The sequence below is a fragment of the Canis lupus genome, chromosome 30 (assembly GCF_003254725.2).
Source record: "Canis lupus dingo isolate Sandy chromosome 30, ASM325472v2, whole genome shotgun sequence".
Taxonomy (NCBI): Eukaryota; Metazoa; Chordata; class Mammalia; order Carnivora; family Canidae; genus Canis; species Canis lupus.
In genome coordinates, this window is record NC_064272.1 from 40,389,514 (window position 1) to 40,403,979 (window position 14,466).

The 14,466-nt window shown below is 40.4% G+C and overlaps 1 protein-coding gene across 3 annotated transcripts in view; it reads right to left on the minus strand.

The window, feature by feature from the left end:
- Positions 1 to 3,637: 3,637 nt before the first annotated feature.
- Positions 3,638 to 14,466, minus strand: part of UBE2Q2 (ubiquitin conjugating enzyme E2 Q2) — a 57,593-nt gene continuing 46,764 nt past the window's right edge. For all 3 annotated transcript variants that reach the window (XR_003145904.3, XM_025472077.3, XM_025472076.3), the window contains 4 exons: positions 12,160 to 12,208; positions 11,626 to 11,721; positions 6,057 to 6,123; positions 3,638 to 4,053 (listed from right to left, as the gene is read on the minus strand). Coding sequence is in view for 2 of the 3 variants with exons in the window: in XM_025472077.3 (XP_025327862.1) it covers positions 4,022 to 4,053; positions 6,057 to 6,123; positions 11,626 to 11,721; positions 12,160 to 12,208 (244 nt within the window). In the remaining variant the exon portion in view is untranslated. The remainder of the gene's footprint in view (positions 4,054 to 6,056; positions 6,124 to 11,625; positions 11,722 to 12,159; positions 12,209 to 14,466) is intronic.

Consider the following 14,466-nt stretch of genomic DNA (forward strand, 5'->3'; position numbering starts at 1 on the left):
CCGCCCCACGTAAATGCTTTCTTCAGACTGTGCAGTTGGGGGGAGCGCGCGGGGGCGGGGGACGCGGGCGCGCCTGGGCTCCCCCGACTCGGGCCGGAGCCGCGGCCCCGACGTCTAAGCGCTCAGGGGTTTCGGGTGTAGACTCGGGCTCGGGTAGCGGGGAAGAGCGCCCCGGCCCCGCCCCCGCCCCCCGCCAACCACTGGTCCGCGCGTCCAAGTGCTCAGAATCTGTTCCTTCTGCGTAGATCCCAAGGTGCGTCCACGCCCGTGCCTGCCGGACTCCCGTCGCTCGGCACTCGGCCCGCCGGGCCCATCCGCGTCCCTGCGCACCGCGAGGCCTCTTTTCTGGCCGAATCGATAAACCCACGTCTCTACGCACTTCGAGTGGGCGGTTGTGAAGGCGCGCTGTGCCGGGCGGGTGCCGCCCTCTGTAAACAGCGGGGAATCGCCGCTGAGGGGGCCATGGCTAGGCCCGGGCTCTGAGGCGCCCGCGGGCCGTTGCCGTCCCCCCCCTTTGAGGAGCCCTCGGGCCGTTCTCGCGGCCCCTTCTCTGAGGCGCCCTCGGGCCGTTCCCGCCCCCCCCAGGCGCCCTCGGGCCGTTCCCGCCCACCCCTCTGAGGCGCCCTCGGGCCGTTCCCGCCCACCCCTCTGAGGCGCCCTCGGGCCGGTCCCGCCCCCCCTCTGAGGCGCCCATGGGCCGGTCCCGCCCGCCCCTCTGAGGCGTCCTCGGGCCGTTCCCGCCCCCCGAGGCGCCCTCGGGCCGTTCCCGCCCCCCCCCCCTGAGGCGCCCTCGGGCCGTTCCCGCCCCCCCCTCTGAGGCGCCCTCGGGCCGTTCCCGCCCCCCCCCCCCCCCGAGGCGCCCGCGGGCCGTCCCCGCCCCCCACCTCTGAGGCGCCCTCGGGCCGTCCCCGCCCCCCTCTGAGGCGCCCTCGGGCCGGTCCCGCCCCCCCCTCTGAGGCGCCCTCGGGCCGGTCCCGCCCCCCCCCTGAGGCGCCCGCGGGCCGTCCCCGCCCCCCCCACCCCCCCGAGGCGCCCGCGGGCCGTCCCCGCCCCCCCTTCCCAGGCACCCTCGGGTCGCCCCGCCGGCGGCGCACTCGCCCTTCTCTGCCTCCTCACCAAGGCACGTGTCTTTTCTGGCGTTTAAGCCCCTCGCCGGGTCAGGTGGCCGCTCCCCTGCACGCGCCTGTGGTCCGTGACGCTGAGCATCTCCCCCCGCGTGTCCGTCGGGTGTGGGCACGCCCTCCGCGCGACTCCTGCCTTCCCTGGGATTCCGAGGGAGGCGCGGCTGCATCCCCGCCGACGTCCCTTACCCCTGCTGCGCCCTCCAACGAGCCCGGCCTCCAGCCCCGTCTCCTGAGGGTGAACTCGATTCACCTAACGCAGCGGGTCCCAAGCATGTGGCCTCAGGACTCTTAACACGTTAATAATGACAACCCCACGGAGCTTGTGTGGGTTGGATCTACTATTGGCCATATTAAAGATTAACACTTCAATATTGATTCACATAAAATAGTAAGTCCAGATGAACAAAGACTAACAGAATATTTGTGAAAAAATAACTATGCCCTCCCTCATCCAATAGTGAACAGTTGTGGGGTCGCTTTAGTTGGCAAACCTCTAATTTCTGGCTTAATGGAAGCCAGCTGGACCTGCTTCTGAATGCCATCTGTTGCGCCGTCACATTGGGCGGGCTCTGGAAAAGCCCACTGTACGCTTGTAAGAAAATGGCAAATGTTTTAGGAAAATAACTTGACCCTAACCTCCTGGGAGGGTCCCTGGGGTCTCCAGAGTTCCCCAGATCGTACACTGACTAGCGCTGGCACAAAGTATGAATTCAGCCATCAGTTGAGAGGTGGGCACAAGCCCCAGTTCCAGCCAAGGAACAGTGAAGAGCAGTACGCGGGGTGGGTGGATGGGTGGGTGGCGGCAGCTTCTAAAAGACCAGACCATCATCTGCCTCTGCGCAGAGGAACGCGGATACAGCACCCAGACATAACATTGAATCCAAAGATAAAGCCAACACAGAAAAATCTCAAAGCAGCGTAGCAGAGCCTGGATGTCCCAGGCCTGAGTTTTCTGACCAAAGTTTTTCTGGGAGAAGACTTGATAGCTGTCTGTAAAGAGGCCACGGGAATACCACGGAGGGGGCAGACTCTTGTTAACGGGGGAGGGGGGGACTAGGGATGGCTATGGAGAAAGCAGTACTTGGATTTATATTAAGGAAAGAGCGGGAGAGGGAGAAGGTTGAGGAAAACCGGAGTATAACCAAGTCCATGTACACCATTTCTGGGTTCCCTAGGTTCCTCTTGTTAAATCAATCTGCCTCTGTTCCTCTCAACCCTCTTCCTCACCCCATCCCACCATATATAAATCCTACTTCAAAAAAAAACCCTCACTCTTGGCTTCAGGTGTTTGTAAGCTCTATTATCTCTTACAAGGGAAAAGTAACAAAGTTATTTTTTAAATGGTTTTTTATTCATAAACTTGATGCAAGTTTACAAAATTTACTGTACATTGCCAAATAAATCTGCAATGAAAAATAAAACCCCCAAAAAACAAAGCATGCCAAGTGTGCAGCTGTCGATCTGCTAGCCATCAGGATATTAAAGAATTCAATAATGTATTCAAGATTTAGCCTTAGGTTTAAGGAACTTTAATGCTTTTAAAGAATCCTGGCTGGTTACTTATTATCTCAGCAACTGGCGATCAGAACTTTATACAAATGTAACCCAAGTACACAAAAATGCCAGAAAATATTTTTCTACTGTTCTCTCTTAACCAAAATAGAGCAAAAACAAGTCACACACACACAGTAACGCAGAAGTGCCAAGTTTCTCTGATGTGGTCTACAAAGTTAAGAATCGAAACTTAGAGCAAATGTGTAAGAAACATTTTTGAATTTTGTAACATGTTTGTGCAGAAAAATGTGCTTCTGGATTTCATTTTAAAAGTGCTTAATAACTAGAATTTGCTTTTAAGTCAAACTTGGGTAGATAAAAAAAAAAAATCTATCACCAACCTAAACCAGACTGATTCAAGTAAGGCAATAAAATGGAGGTACGCTGATTTGAGTCACGTTTTATAAAAGAATGAACATGGCAGGATTCCTATTAGTCTTTCAATGTAAAAGCCATCGTTATGACTATAGCAAAAATTTTAAGAGTCTCCAAATTAGATATCTTTTTGTGCTTCGCTGTGCAACTTTTTGCTCAAGGATTCTTTGTGCCAATCACTTTACAAGTTTATTAGTTTAAAAAGGATTGCAACATCCCGTTAATAAAATGGAAACACAAAGTAAAATGATTTAGTATTTTAAATAACTTCAAGCTCTATACTGCAGTTCTTCATAAGAAATACTGAACCAACAAAGAAGCGGATTCAGCCCAGCAAGACTGATGCCCCAGTGGAAAGTACTACTCACAAAGCTTTAATTTACACAGCCTTGCTTTGCTTTGCCTAAAAGGTACAATACAACTCAGCATATTTTTGGGAAACAATTCATATTTTCACCTAGCCATAAAAAAGTTTAACAGTTTAATGAGGAGGTTTCCTGTCATTATTTTGGCAATATCAAAAAATGGTTTTTATTTGAAAAAGCTAGTGTGATTTAGAAGACCTTAAATTTTCTAAACCAATATTAAAATATCAAACTTTTATTGGCTCTAAATGGAACAGTATATTGCAAGTCCTTATAACACATGAGCTCAATATGGGAAAGTTACCCTATAGTCGCAACTTCTATAACCTGATGCTGACTTGTCTGCTTAACAGATTTTTCATGAAAAAGAGATGAGTGGCCAGTATGAGTAAATGCCCCACTACTCAGTCCAAGATACCTAAAATGAGCAAAATGAAAAGGCTGTAACTCATACTGGATGTCAGTCAACAGATTATCCACTAAAATATCTATTAGCTAATGTCTTCGGTACTGCTGTTATAAGGGCACTCAAAGCTTGTGTCTGGATGTTGGAAAGATTTTCTTTAAAGCAACATTGGTTCAAAGGTACGACAGTCAACATATTTAGCCATCTTCCTTTGGAGGGGTATACCAGCCTGAAACACAATGGAAAAAATGTTAAAAGACCTTCTTGAGTCAGTAAGAGTAATGGCATTTCGTTTAAGTTTGGCTACTTCCTCTACTCATATTTTTCTTGTTTAAACCTATTGTAAAAATTAAACTTACATTCGGGTTGATAACATAGCATTTTGATATGTGCACAACAAAGTTATTTTCCATGAATAAATTGTACTTGAGTTTTCAACATAAAATTTCTACACTAATTGAATATCTAGCTAAAGGTGATAGCATGGAACAACGGACTACAAGCTAGGTTTGCTCTTCCATTTCAACTGCATAAAAGTAAACCTAACTGAAAATAACTATCCCCCAAACAAAATGCTGGCATTTTAAAATAATAAGAACCTGGACTGTCATTAATACAACGATACCATTTCACCAGTGAGGAAGTCATCTCAGCAAGTGCAGTGACTATGCCTAGGATCAGAGTTGGCAGCACAAACCAACCTGGAACCTTTCCTGATTCTGAATCAAATGCTCTTTTACCAAAGCTAAGCTTATACACACCCACTTTCTAAAATACATTTACATAAACATTTTGGAATGATGACTACAATGTTTGCTTCAACAAAAAATAAGTAAAAGAAAAAATGTGGGGGATCCCTGGGTGGCGCAGCGGTTTGGCGCCTGCCTTTGGCCCAGGGCGCGATCCTGGAGACCCAGGATCGAATCCCACGTCGGGCTCCCGGTGCATGGAGCCTGCTTCTCCCTCTGCCTGTGTCTCTGCCTCTCTCTCTCTCTCTGTGAGACTATCATAAATAAATAAAATTTAAAAAAAAAAAAAAAAAATGTGACTGTTTCCCAGACAACAAAAATCTAAGCTCTCTATAGAAAGGCTAACGAAACTAAGTATTGCTTCGCACGAAATGGCCATTGGAACAGTATGAATATACCAAGATATGTAGAGCATCCACATGGTTATGAAGTCATATACAAGTACCTGTGGATTTAATTTAGCGTGCTATGAATTATTATGAAAACCCAGCCTTGCCCTCAAGTTTTATCATTTCCTTTAGAAACTTGAACTGTTTCAAATATTACTTTCAGAAATAGTCACTGAAAAAAGTGGTGAATTTGCTTTGAAATTAAAATAAAAGTGTGCACAAAGCACAAGTATTAAGTCACAAGCTACCACATTTCTAGTAAAGAACATTTTGCTGTAAATACTCTCCTTAAAGAAAACTTCCTATTAACTTGCTCTGCACAACAAAGCATCAGTTTCACTACCATGGCTATAATGAATATCTTGTTATCAGCACTTAGTTACAAAGTGCCATGCGTATACACTATTCTTTTTCCTCACAAGTCTGGCAAGACAGATAGCACCTTTTTAGAGATGAGGAAATGGGACTTGCTCAGAGACACACAGCTAGTGAGTAACACAAATGATACTTGAAAAATCAGTCTTCTAATTCCAAATCTACCTGTTAGAGACAAAAACTCAAAACATGCATTGTGAATACCAGCAAAATTTAAGGTATAATAAACTTCATGAAAGATATTTTAAGTTTTTTAAATTTCCAACTCAAATACTCTTCTATGTCTATATGTCTGTTTTTACTTGAATAGATAAATGTGTATGACTGTCAAAAAGCACTAGGTAGTCTGAAGATGTTTCAGAAACAGCTGGTTCAGGATCCTGATTGCATTTACTCAGTATCAAGAACAAGAACTCCACCTGCACAATTGCCTTGAACCCAATTCCTATCCAAATACCAGACATTTCAAGCAAGTAAAGTGATTTGTTCATTAATCTACTAAAAAATCTTGACTGACTCAGGTTCTCAGGCCAAGTATTTAGGATACAAAGATTTTTTTAATGAAGCAGTGTGTGCATCCTCAAAAGTTAAATTTTTTCATTGTGGTAACAGTACTTTAAGAACTTAAGGCAAAAACAAAAACAGGAAAAGTTATCAGTAGGAAGTACCTCATAGAAAACTTCATAAATGGTAATAAATACTTATTGAATTAAACGTACCATTTTTCTCATGTATCTGTACAATGGAATTATAGGATTGTTGGGCTCTTGCTAGATTATATTGATTCTGAAAGAGAATTACACATTTTAAATAAAAACTGTAAGTAGATGAAGATCATTACAAATAATTTATTGGATGTATTACTACTATGCTTAAAAGAACACAGGAAACGAAATATTTCCATTTCAAAAATAACTTTCACTTCAAACCCTCATTTCTCAATTTCATTATTCTCTACCACTTTAGAGTAACAAAACCAAAGTTGTACTACAATAAAAATCTATTTAAGCTCCACAGTTCACTTTTACAAATCCTTTTACTGGACAAGTATAAGGCTTTATAGTTCTAGTGCCCCTCTCCACTGGTGAGTCAAGTCAAAGAATGCTATTTGGACATGAGTAAAACTCCCATCTCTCTTCCTCATAACTGCCACGTCCCTTCCCCCACCCCCAAAAAAAGCCACCACACACACACAAAAAGCCTGAAATATGACCGTTAGATAAGGTAACACTAAGCTTTGAGGACTACGTGTATCAATGACACCTTAAGTTAAAAATCTAAAAAAATATCATAAGTGGCACCAAGGCATTACTAAAGGACTCCTGTTTTGGTAGCCTCTTTAGATCCTCTTTTAAAGGGCCAAATTTAGGATTGATTTTGTTTCTATCAGTACAACTGAGCAACATTTTAACCTACAATATATCATGAGCATTCTTCATAGTGGTACACACCCGTTATATCATAGAACTTAATAATAAATTCACACAGCACAAGAATTAAAAAGTATAAAACATTCTAGGTGAAAATTCTCCTTCCTACCTGTCCCGCAACCATCCGGTTCTTCCTCTCATCCACCCTCCTTTTTCCTACTCAAGTTAATTACCGTTAGTTTCTTGTATCTCCTTAAGATTATATAAGAAAAGCCATGTATAGCTTATTGTTAGTACCCACCATCCCCTGCTTTTCCTCCCAAGAAATGGTAGGTAGTATGCTGCAGACACCATTCTACTCCCTTATCTCCCCTGAATCTTGGACCTGGTTCCCTATCAGTGTGCAAAAAGCTTAATCCTCCTGTTTTATTAAACCCTCCTGTTTTTATTCTGTTACATGGAGAGTCAAATATCTTATTAATCTCCAATTGGTGGACATTTAGGTTGTTTTCAGTATTTTGTTGTCACAGTGTTATAGTGAGTAACCCTGAACAAATATTTCCAAAGTCCTGGGGAAAAGTCCTTGAGCAGAACTGCTGGGTCAAAAGATATATAGGCCTTTGTAATCTTGAGGTGTTGCTAAAATAGCTGTCCTTAAGTAAGAGTGTATAAATGGGCTCCACGTGTGGGAATGGTGGGAATGCCTCTATACCATCTCACCAGAGCCCTCTTACAAACCTTTGTTATTTGTAATATCAGAGGTGGAAGGAAGGGGGGGGGGGATTTGATTTGCATTTCCATTACTGAGTGAGGCTGAGTGTGTCTCCAAATGTTCACAAGCTATTTATTTCTATTTCTGCAAATAGATGTTTTAGGTCTTTCTTTTTCTACAGTGTAGCCTTTTTCACTTTCTAAGACTTTTTTTTTTTTTTTTAAGATTTTATATATTTATTCATAGAGACACAGATGGGGGGCAGGCAGAGGGAGAAGCAGCCTCCATGCAGGGAGCCCGATGTGGGACTCCAACCCGGGACTCCAGGATCACGCCCTGGGCTCCCAAGGGCAGGAACTAAGCCACTGAGCCACCCAGGGATCCCCATCTAAGACCTCTTTAAAAACAGTAAAACCCTCCCATACCGCATCTGTAAAACAAAGAAAATGTGCCCTAATGTTATCTGTAAGTTAATGAAAAGTAGTGTTATTCAGTCAGCCTGTTCACCAAGGGACAAAGGTACAAGAGAAACATTATACAGGAAAAATACACATAGATGGGAACTTGCAAATGATGGAGCAGCAGTCGCTTCCTATCCCTACTGCCCATCTACAAGAGGAGAAAGAAAGAACATCAGCCTTGCCCATTCCCAGTTGTCAACATCAGGATCTTCGTCCAATTTAGAGAAGGTCACTGTGGAGGCTTCTGGTACCAGGGAGTTGGCCCTTTCTGTTTTCTGCTCCACTGACCTCTGCACATATCATTGTTAACTCCTTCCTTCTGCTTTCAGCTTACCTGATTGTCTTTTCTAACACTGAGTTAGAAGCTTGGCTCATTTATTTTTTATTTTTTTTTAATGATACAAGGATTTTAGGGCAAGGAGTATTCAGTCCGAGCTCTCCTTGACTTCCTAGCACGCAGTAATTTCATTATTGCTGTTCTCTAGCTATCCTGCAGTTTTCATTTCAAAGCCCCTATTAAGGGCTGTCTGAATTTCATAATTCCACAAAAGGAACATTTGTTTTCTTGTTAAAGTTTTTAATTTAATGAGGATCAGAGGATGACATCTATCCTTTTCCCACTTCGAAAATTTGAAGTTTTCTTCACTGAACAGGATTAGTTTCATGAATGTTTGAAAGAGAGAGAGAGAGAGAGGGAGGAAGGATAGATAAAGGGATAGAGAAGGAAAGAGGGACAGAGGGAGAACTTTAGTATTTCTATTATGGTTCAGTTCTAAGTATTTTTAAATATTCATAAGATTCTTTAACCATGATTTATTTATTTTAAGATTTATTTATTTATGAGAGACACAGAAAGAGGCAGAAACGTAGGTCCCAGGACCCTGGGACCCCGGGAAGGCAGGCGCTCAACCACTGAGCCACCTCAGTGCTGCATGATTTAGAATGGTGTTTAATTTACAAATTCATATGGATTTTCATTAATCTTTTCATTACTGACTTCTAACCTTAACTGCTATGGGCTTGTTTTTTAAGTATTAATTTATGGGGGATCCCTGGATGGCCGGCAGTTTAGTGCCTGCCTTCGGCCCAGGCTATGGTCCTGGAGTCCCAGGATTGAGTCCCACATCAGGCTCTCTGAATGAAGCCTGCTTCTCCCTCTGCCTGTGTCTCTGCCCCTCTTTCTCTCTGTGTCTCTCATGAATAATAAAATCATAAAAAAATTAATTTACGAATTTATTATTTTCCCCCATATCCCAATAATGCTTGGGAAAGATGTAGTACCTAACTATTGGCTACAGAGTTCTACAACTGTCCATTTGACCAAGCTTAATTTGTTCTTCAAGTCTATGGGCAACAGGGAATGATTTATTGGTGCCTTTCCTGATTGTAGAAATAGTTTAGGAGCTACTCCAACAGTTGCTGTGCTCTAGGATTTGACTATTTATTTACCCCAACTATCATGCCTTCTATGCGGTGAATGAACCTTGCCTATCCAAACCCCAAATTCTTGCCAAGTCATAATAGAAGAACTCTACTTTAGAAGGCTTTCTCATTACTACAGCCTGGAGTTAATGTTACAGCCTGTAGCCCATGTTAACTGACCAGAAAACCAGCCTGGCCGACATCCTTCTGCCCCATGGCTTACTCTCAGCTCCTGCTGGCTGAGCCTACGAGAGCAAGCTAATGGCAGGGCTGTGCAATGACTCTTGCCTGCAGAAAGCTGCACATCCTGAGCAACATCAATTTGACCCTATCTCCAAATTTCGTATGTTCTGAGAGGCATTTTTTTTTCTCCAGTACTTACGTGTATCATTTTAGTAATATTTTCAGGAAACAAATTCATTCATTTATTTTTAATCAACAGCTAATAGTATCATTAAAAATATTTAAAATATTTTTGAAGTAATAGTCATATGTCAAAAAAATTCAAAGAGCACAAATGATTTAAAGTCTCTCTTCCATCTCTAACTTACCCCATCAATATTTCAATACCCCCTTTTCAGAAATAATACTTTCTTGAATATCTTTACAGAGATGGTCTCTGCTTAAAAAAAAAAAAAAAAAAAAAAGACAAAAAAAGAAAAAAGAAAAAAAAAAAGACACATCTACATAATACATCCTTGTCTCTCCCTCCCTCCCTCTCTCTCTCTCTCTCTCTCACACACACACACACACACACACACACACACACACAAATGGTAGCCTATTTTTTAACACCATTTACTACATGATTTGACAGTATTTTTAAGTTAACATTCAGACTACTTCCTGTAGTTTAAAATCCTTGAAGGTAAAACTCCTAATTATATAAAGTTTCCATATTCTTAACTGATATTTATTAATAAGAAGAAAAAAACTGAAAGAGTGAAGTTTTATCATAACAATTCATTAAAAAAATTCACCTTGTAAGACATACTTTAATATGCAAATGTGCTTAGTTGCCCAACTTAGCACTCTGTATAAAACCTATAAATCATGGAAACATAAGGGTTGAAAATAATACTGACATTGAGTGATTCCAAGAGAACTGTGCCACTGAACAGAGTATTGGTACTATAGAATTTTAAAACTGGAAGAGACTGAAAATATCCAGACAATTGTTTTTAAGGTAAAGATACAGACACCCAGAAGAGGTAAGTTTACAGTGAGTTACTGGTAAAATGTTCTCTCAATTACTCAAAAACAATCCTCTTTCTAAGCCTTTTATATATTTTAACAAGAAAAACATGCTAATTAAAAAAAAACATGATGAAATTTCACATCAAGTTCTATATAAAAAAAAAAAAATGCCAGGAAGAAATTTAAAAGACCAGAAGTATACCAAATGGTAATATTATTTCTAGTTAAATGTAGTTAAGCAATTCATTAGCATTCAATAATTAACTTGTAGATTTTATAAAAAAATGTTATTTTTATTTTGTTCCAGTGTAAAGAAACATCTCTTAAAAGAACTCAAGTAAGACTGACTATATAGGACTACCCCAAATAAATGATTTTTATAATAGCCTTTTCAATTTTTTCTTCCTTTGTGAATTAATTAAGAGTCTACTGGACTCCTGCTTTGATGTGCAATATAGTTATAAATACATAATTTAGATTTCAAACTATTTGGATAGGCATTTAACACAAAATTCACACAGACCTTTAGGAACACCCAAATTTTTGAAATGTTAGGTCAGGATAATTTCCATCAACAAATATTTCTGCAAAATATACTAACTTAAGAGTATTATCCTTGGTCCATTTAACTGTTTATAGACAACTACAATTAGACATGGAAAGAGGTTTCTGACATAGTGAATAAAGAACAGAACTCTGTGGGTAAGAGTAGAGACTAACACTAGGCCGTCTGGTTCCAATCCTCATTCTGCCACCTGTCCACCTTACCTACATGCGTTATCTAACCTCCATGTGCTTCAGTTTCCTCATCCACAAAATGAGGACGATAATATTACCTACTCTTCTGTCAGTAAAAGGACTGAAATAGTACCTACAAGTAAAAAGTTTAGATCAGAGCCTAGCATATAAATGCTCACTGGGAATTAACTATTATAACATGATCTCAATTTCGGCAATCTTTAAAGTACATATAATTTTTAACTCATTAGCATATACATACAAGACTTCAAATTATAGACATGTTTACCTATAGTAAGAATAACAAAGACTAGAAGAACAAGAAGATGTCTCATAAGGTAACAGAAAACATGTATTATCATTTATGTGATCTTCTTAATAAAGGTACCTTATTTGCTCCAAACTGCACTCTGGCTTTGCCTTTCACTAAGGTGGCATTGATCTGCATGATGACTGATTCTATTGAGTAGGCACTGCTCCAGCCCTACAGGAAGAAGAAAAAACACAGTGGTACTCTTGATTCCCACTTGGGAAAACTTAAAATGGCACGTAGCAGCTTGACAACAGCAAGACAATGTTAAGAAGTCTGTATACAAGAGAAAAAAGTAAAGTTGGACTTTCTAAAAATCTTGTAAAACAAAAACAAAAACAAAATCTATGTTCTAAGTATCAAACATGAGCAAATTATAACCTTATAGAAACATCGCTCTCAGAACACCTATCCTTGCATAGATTAAGCACCAAGTACAATGTCATTTTATTGGTTTGCCTTAAATAGCATTTCATTATTAAAAGTAGGTACTCTTCAAAACAATTTTTTGGTGGCATTACATCAGAGCTTTTTCACTCAGAATCTAATTTAACATCATCAAAACACTCCACCGAAATTGAAAAACAGGAGTACCACAAGAAAACCAGTCACCTGTTTTGTGAGAAGTTCCATACATAGTGCTCCACCACCCAACACATACCTTAAAAAGAGAAAAGGAAATCATATTTAATTCTCTAAATGTCAGCGTTCCTTTTTATTTAAAGTACCACCACTTAGGAATACATACAAGTCAAGGTTAGAAGATAACATCCAAAAATGAGAATAGTGGTTAGGGTTCCAGGACTAAGGATAGTTAAACAATTCTAATGTCATTGCTTTATAACTGTCTTAATTAAAAAAAAAAATAGTTCTTAGAGACAGAATACTTAATCTAAGGATATCAGAAACTAGGAACTTACTCCTGAATATCCCAGGAAATGGGAGTATTACATTCATCTGAAAATTTCTCTAACAGTTATGTTAGCCAATGACACCAGTTTTGCCCCATCTGTAATAATGAACATGACATGGTATTTTTGTGGTTTAAATTGTTTTCATCCATCTCTTTGTGAGGATCAAGTGGTTCTCACCATAGAGTCCCTTCTCTGGGACTCCTCAATTTCTCTTTCCAATCCTGAGAACTGTTCTCTGAACCAGACAACTTCTGGAAATCTCCCAGATTTCTCTTAGGAAATCGTTATTTAGATCAAGATTATTCAACCTTTTAACCCTTCCTCAAACAAAATAATTTCATTTCTCCTTTAATGTTATTTTGACCTTCAAAATATCTTAAATATCATGCCTAAAATAAAATCAAGGGAATAATTATAGAAGACAGACTGATAAATCTTGAAAATACATAAGCTAAGACCACAAGTCTGAACACCAAGGCCATTACAAACTTTTTTGTCCTCTGGAATTCTGCCCATGTCTTTCCCTTGCCTGACATTCTTTTGGCTCCCTACTTTTCCAAATGCCGTATCTTTCTCCAGTAAAGCTTGCCAAGACCATTCTAGTATACAGATTTTGCATTCTGGCTACCCAAATGCCTCCTTGTGTTGACTAAACCAAATTACAGAAAAGTAAGGAATCTAAAAACTTCTATTGTAGACCATTATCATTATTAGTTATAGTAAAATTATTCAGTAATGGAATTTATTCAGTAAGTCCCACATCCTGGAGAATTTAAGCTAGTGTCTCCCTAACCTGACTGCACCAAACTCTGGGAACTTCCACAGTTAATATAGGAGGGAAAGAAAAACACTTCAAAACACTAAATTTGGGTAGAGAATCAGAAGATTTACAAACTTGTTTGTATATTCTCCTAGATCTCTAAAACACAGACATCTCCAATCATCTGAATCTCCCAATGGGCTCAAAGAGTATCTTGTATAAAGTGGCTTTAAATAAGCACTTGTTGATTTAACAGAATTAGAAGATCCATGCTTTCATTTGAATTTTGGTTTCTCCATAAATTGCTCAAACTCTAGTCATCTGTTAATGAGTTAACACTATTACTGATCTTTACACTTCAGAAATGCTAAATACAGACAGGGACTCAGACTATTATCTTAGGAAAAAAGAGTTGTGTAGACCAGCCCAAGTTACAAATTACCTGCCACCTTTCTTTTTAGCACCCACTCTTCATTCTGGGCATGGAGAGTCTTTCAGGTGGGAAGAAGGCAAGATTTTGTATTCACGGGCCAAAAGAAACTAATTTTCTACAAGGCCTTAACTACACAAATGTTTGTTGGATCTCTAAACACAAGAAACAGCTCTAGAACCTACATAAAAGTGAGGAAAGCAAACTTTTCCTTAACACATACTATTAGTAGCATTTACACCTATAAAAGGAGAGATTGATTCTACTTCCACATTGAGTTGTATTCACTCTATCAATATATGCTCCAAATACTTATTGTTCTTTGCCTTCAAATAGTTCCTGCTGAATATTGAGACAATTCAAGAATATTAGAAAAAAGGAAAAATAATAATAATCTAAGGGTCACTTAAAGATAATATACCACATATGGGCATGGTAATAGTTTCAATTTTAAAAAAACCTCAGTTGTGGGCGCCTGGTTGGCTCAGTTGGTGAAATGTGCGACTCTCGATCTTGGGGTTAGGAGTTTGAGCCTGGCACTGGGTGTGGAGATTACTTAAAAACAGTTATCTTTAAGAAAAACAAGATACCCACTACTTGCTTCGATGTGGAGGGACCTGGAGGGTATTATGCTGAGTGAAATAAGTCAATCGGAAAAGGACAAACATTATACGGTCTCATTCATTTGGGGAATATAAAAAATTAGTGAAAGGGAATAAAGGGAAAAGAGAAAATGAATGAAAATATCAGCGAGGGTGACAAAACATGAGAGACACCTAACTCTGGGAAATGAACAAGGGGTAGTGGAAAGGGAG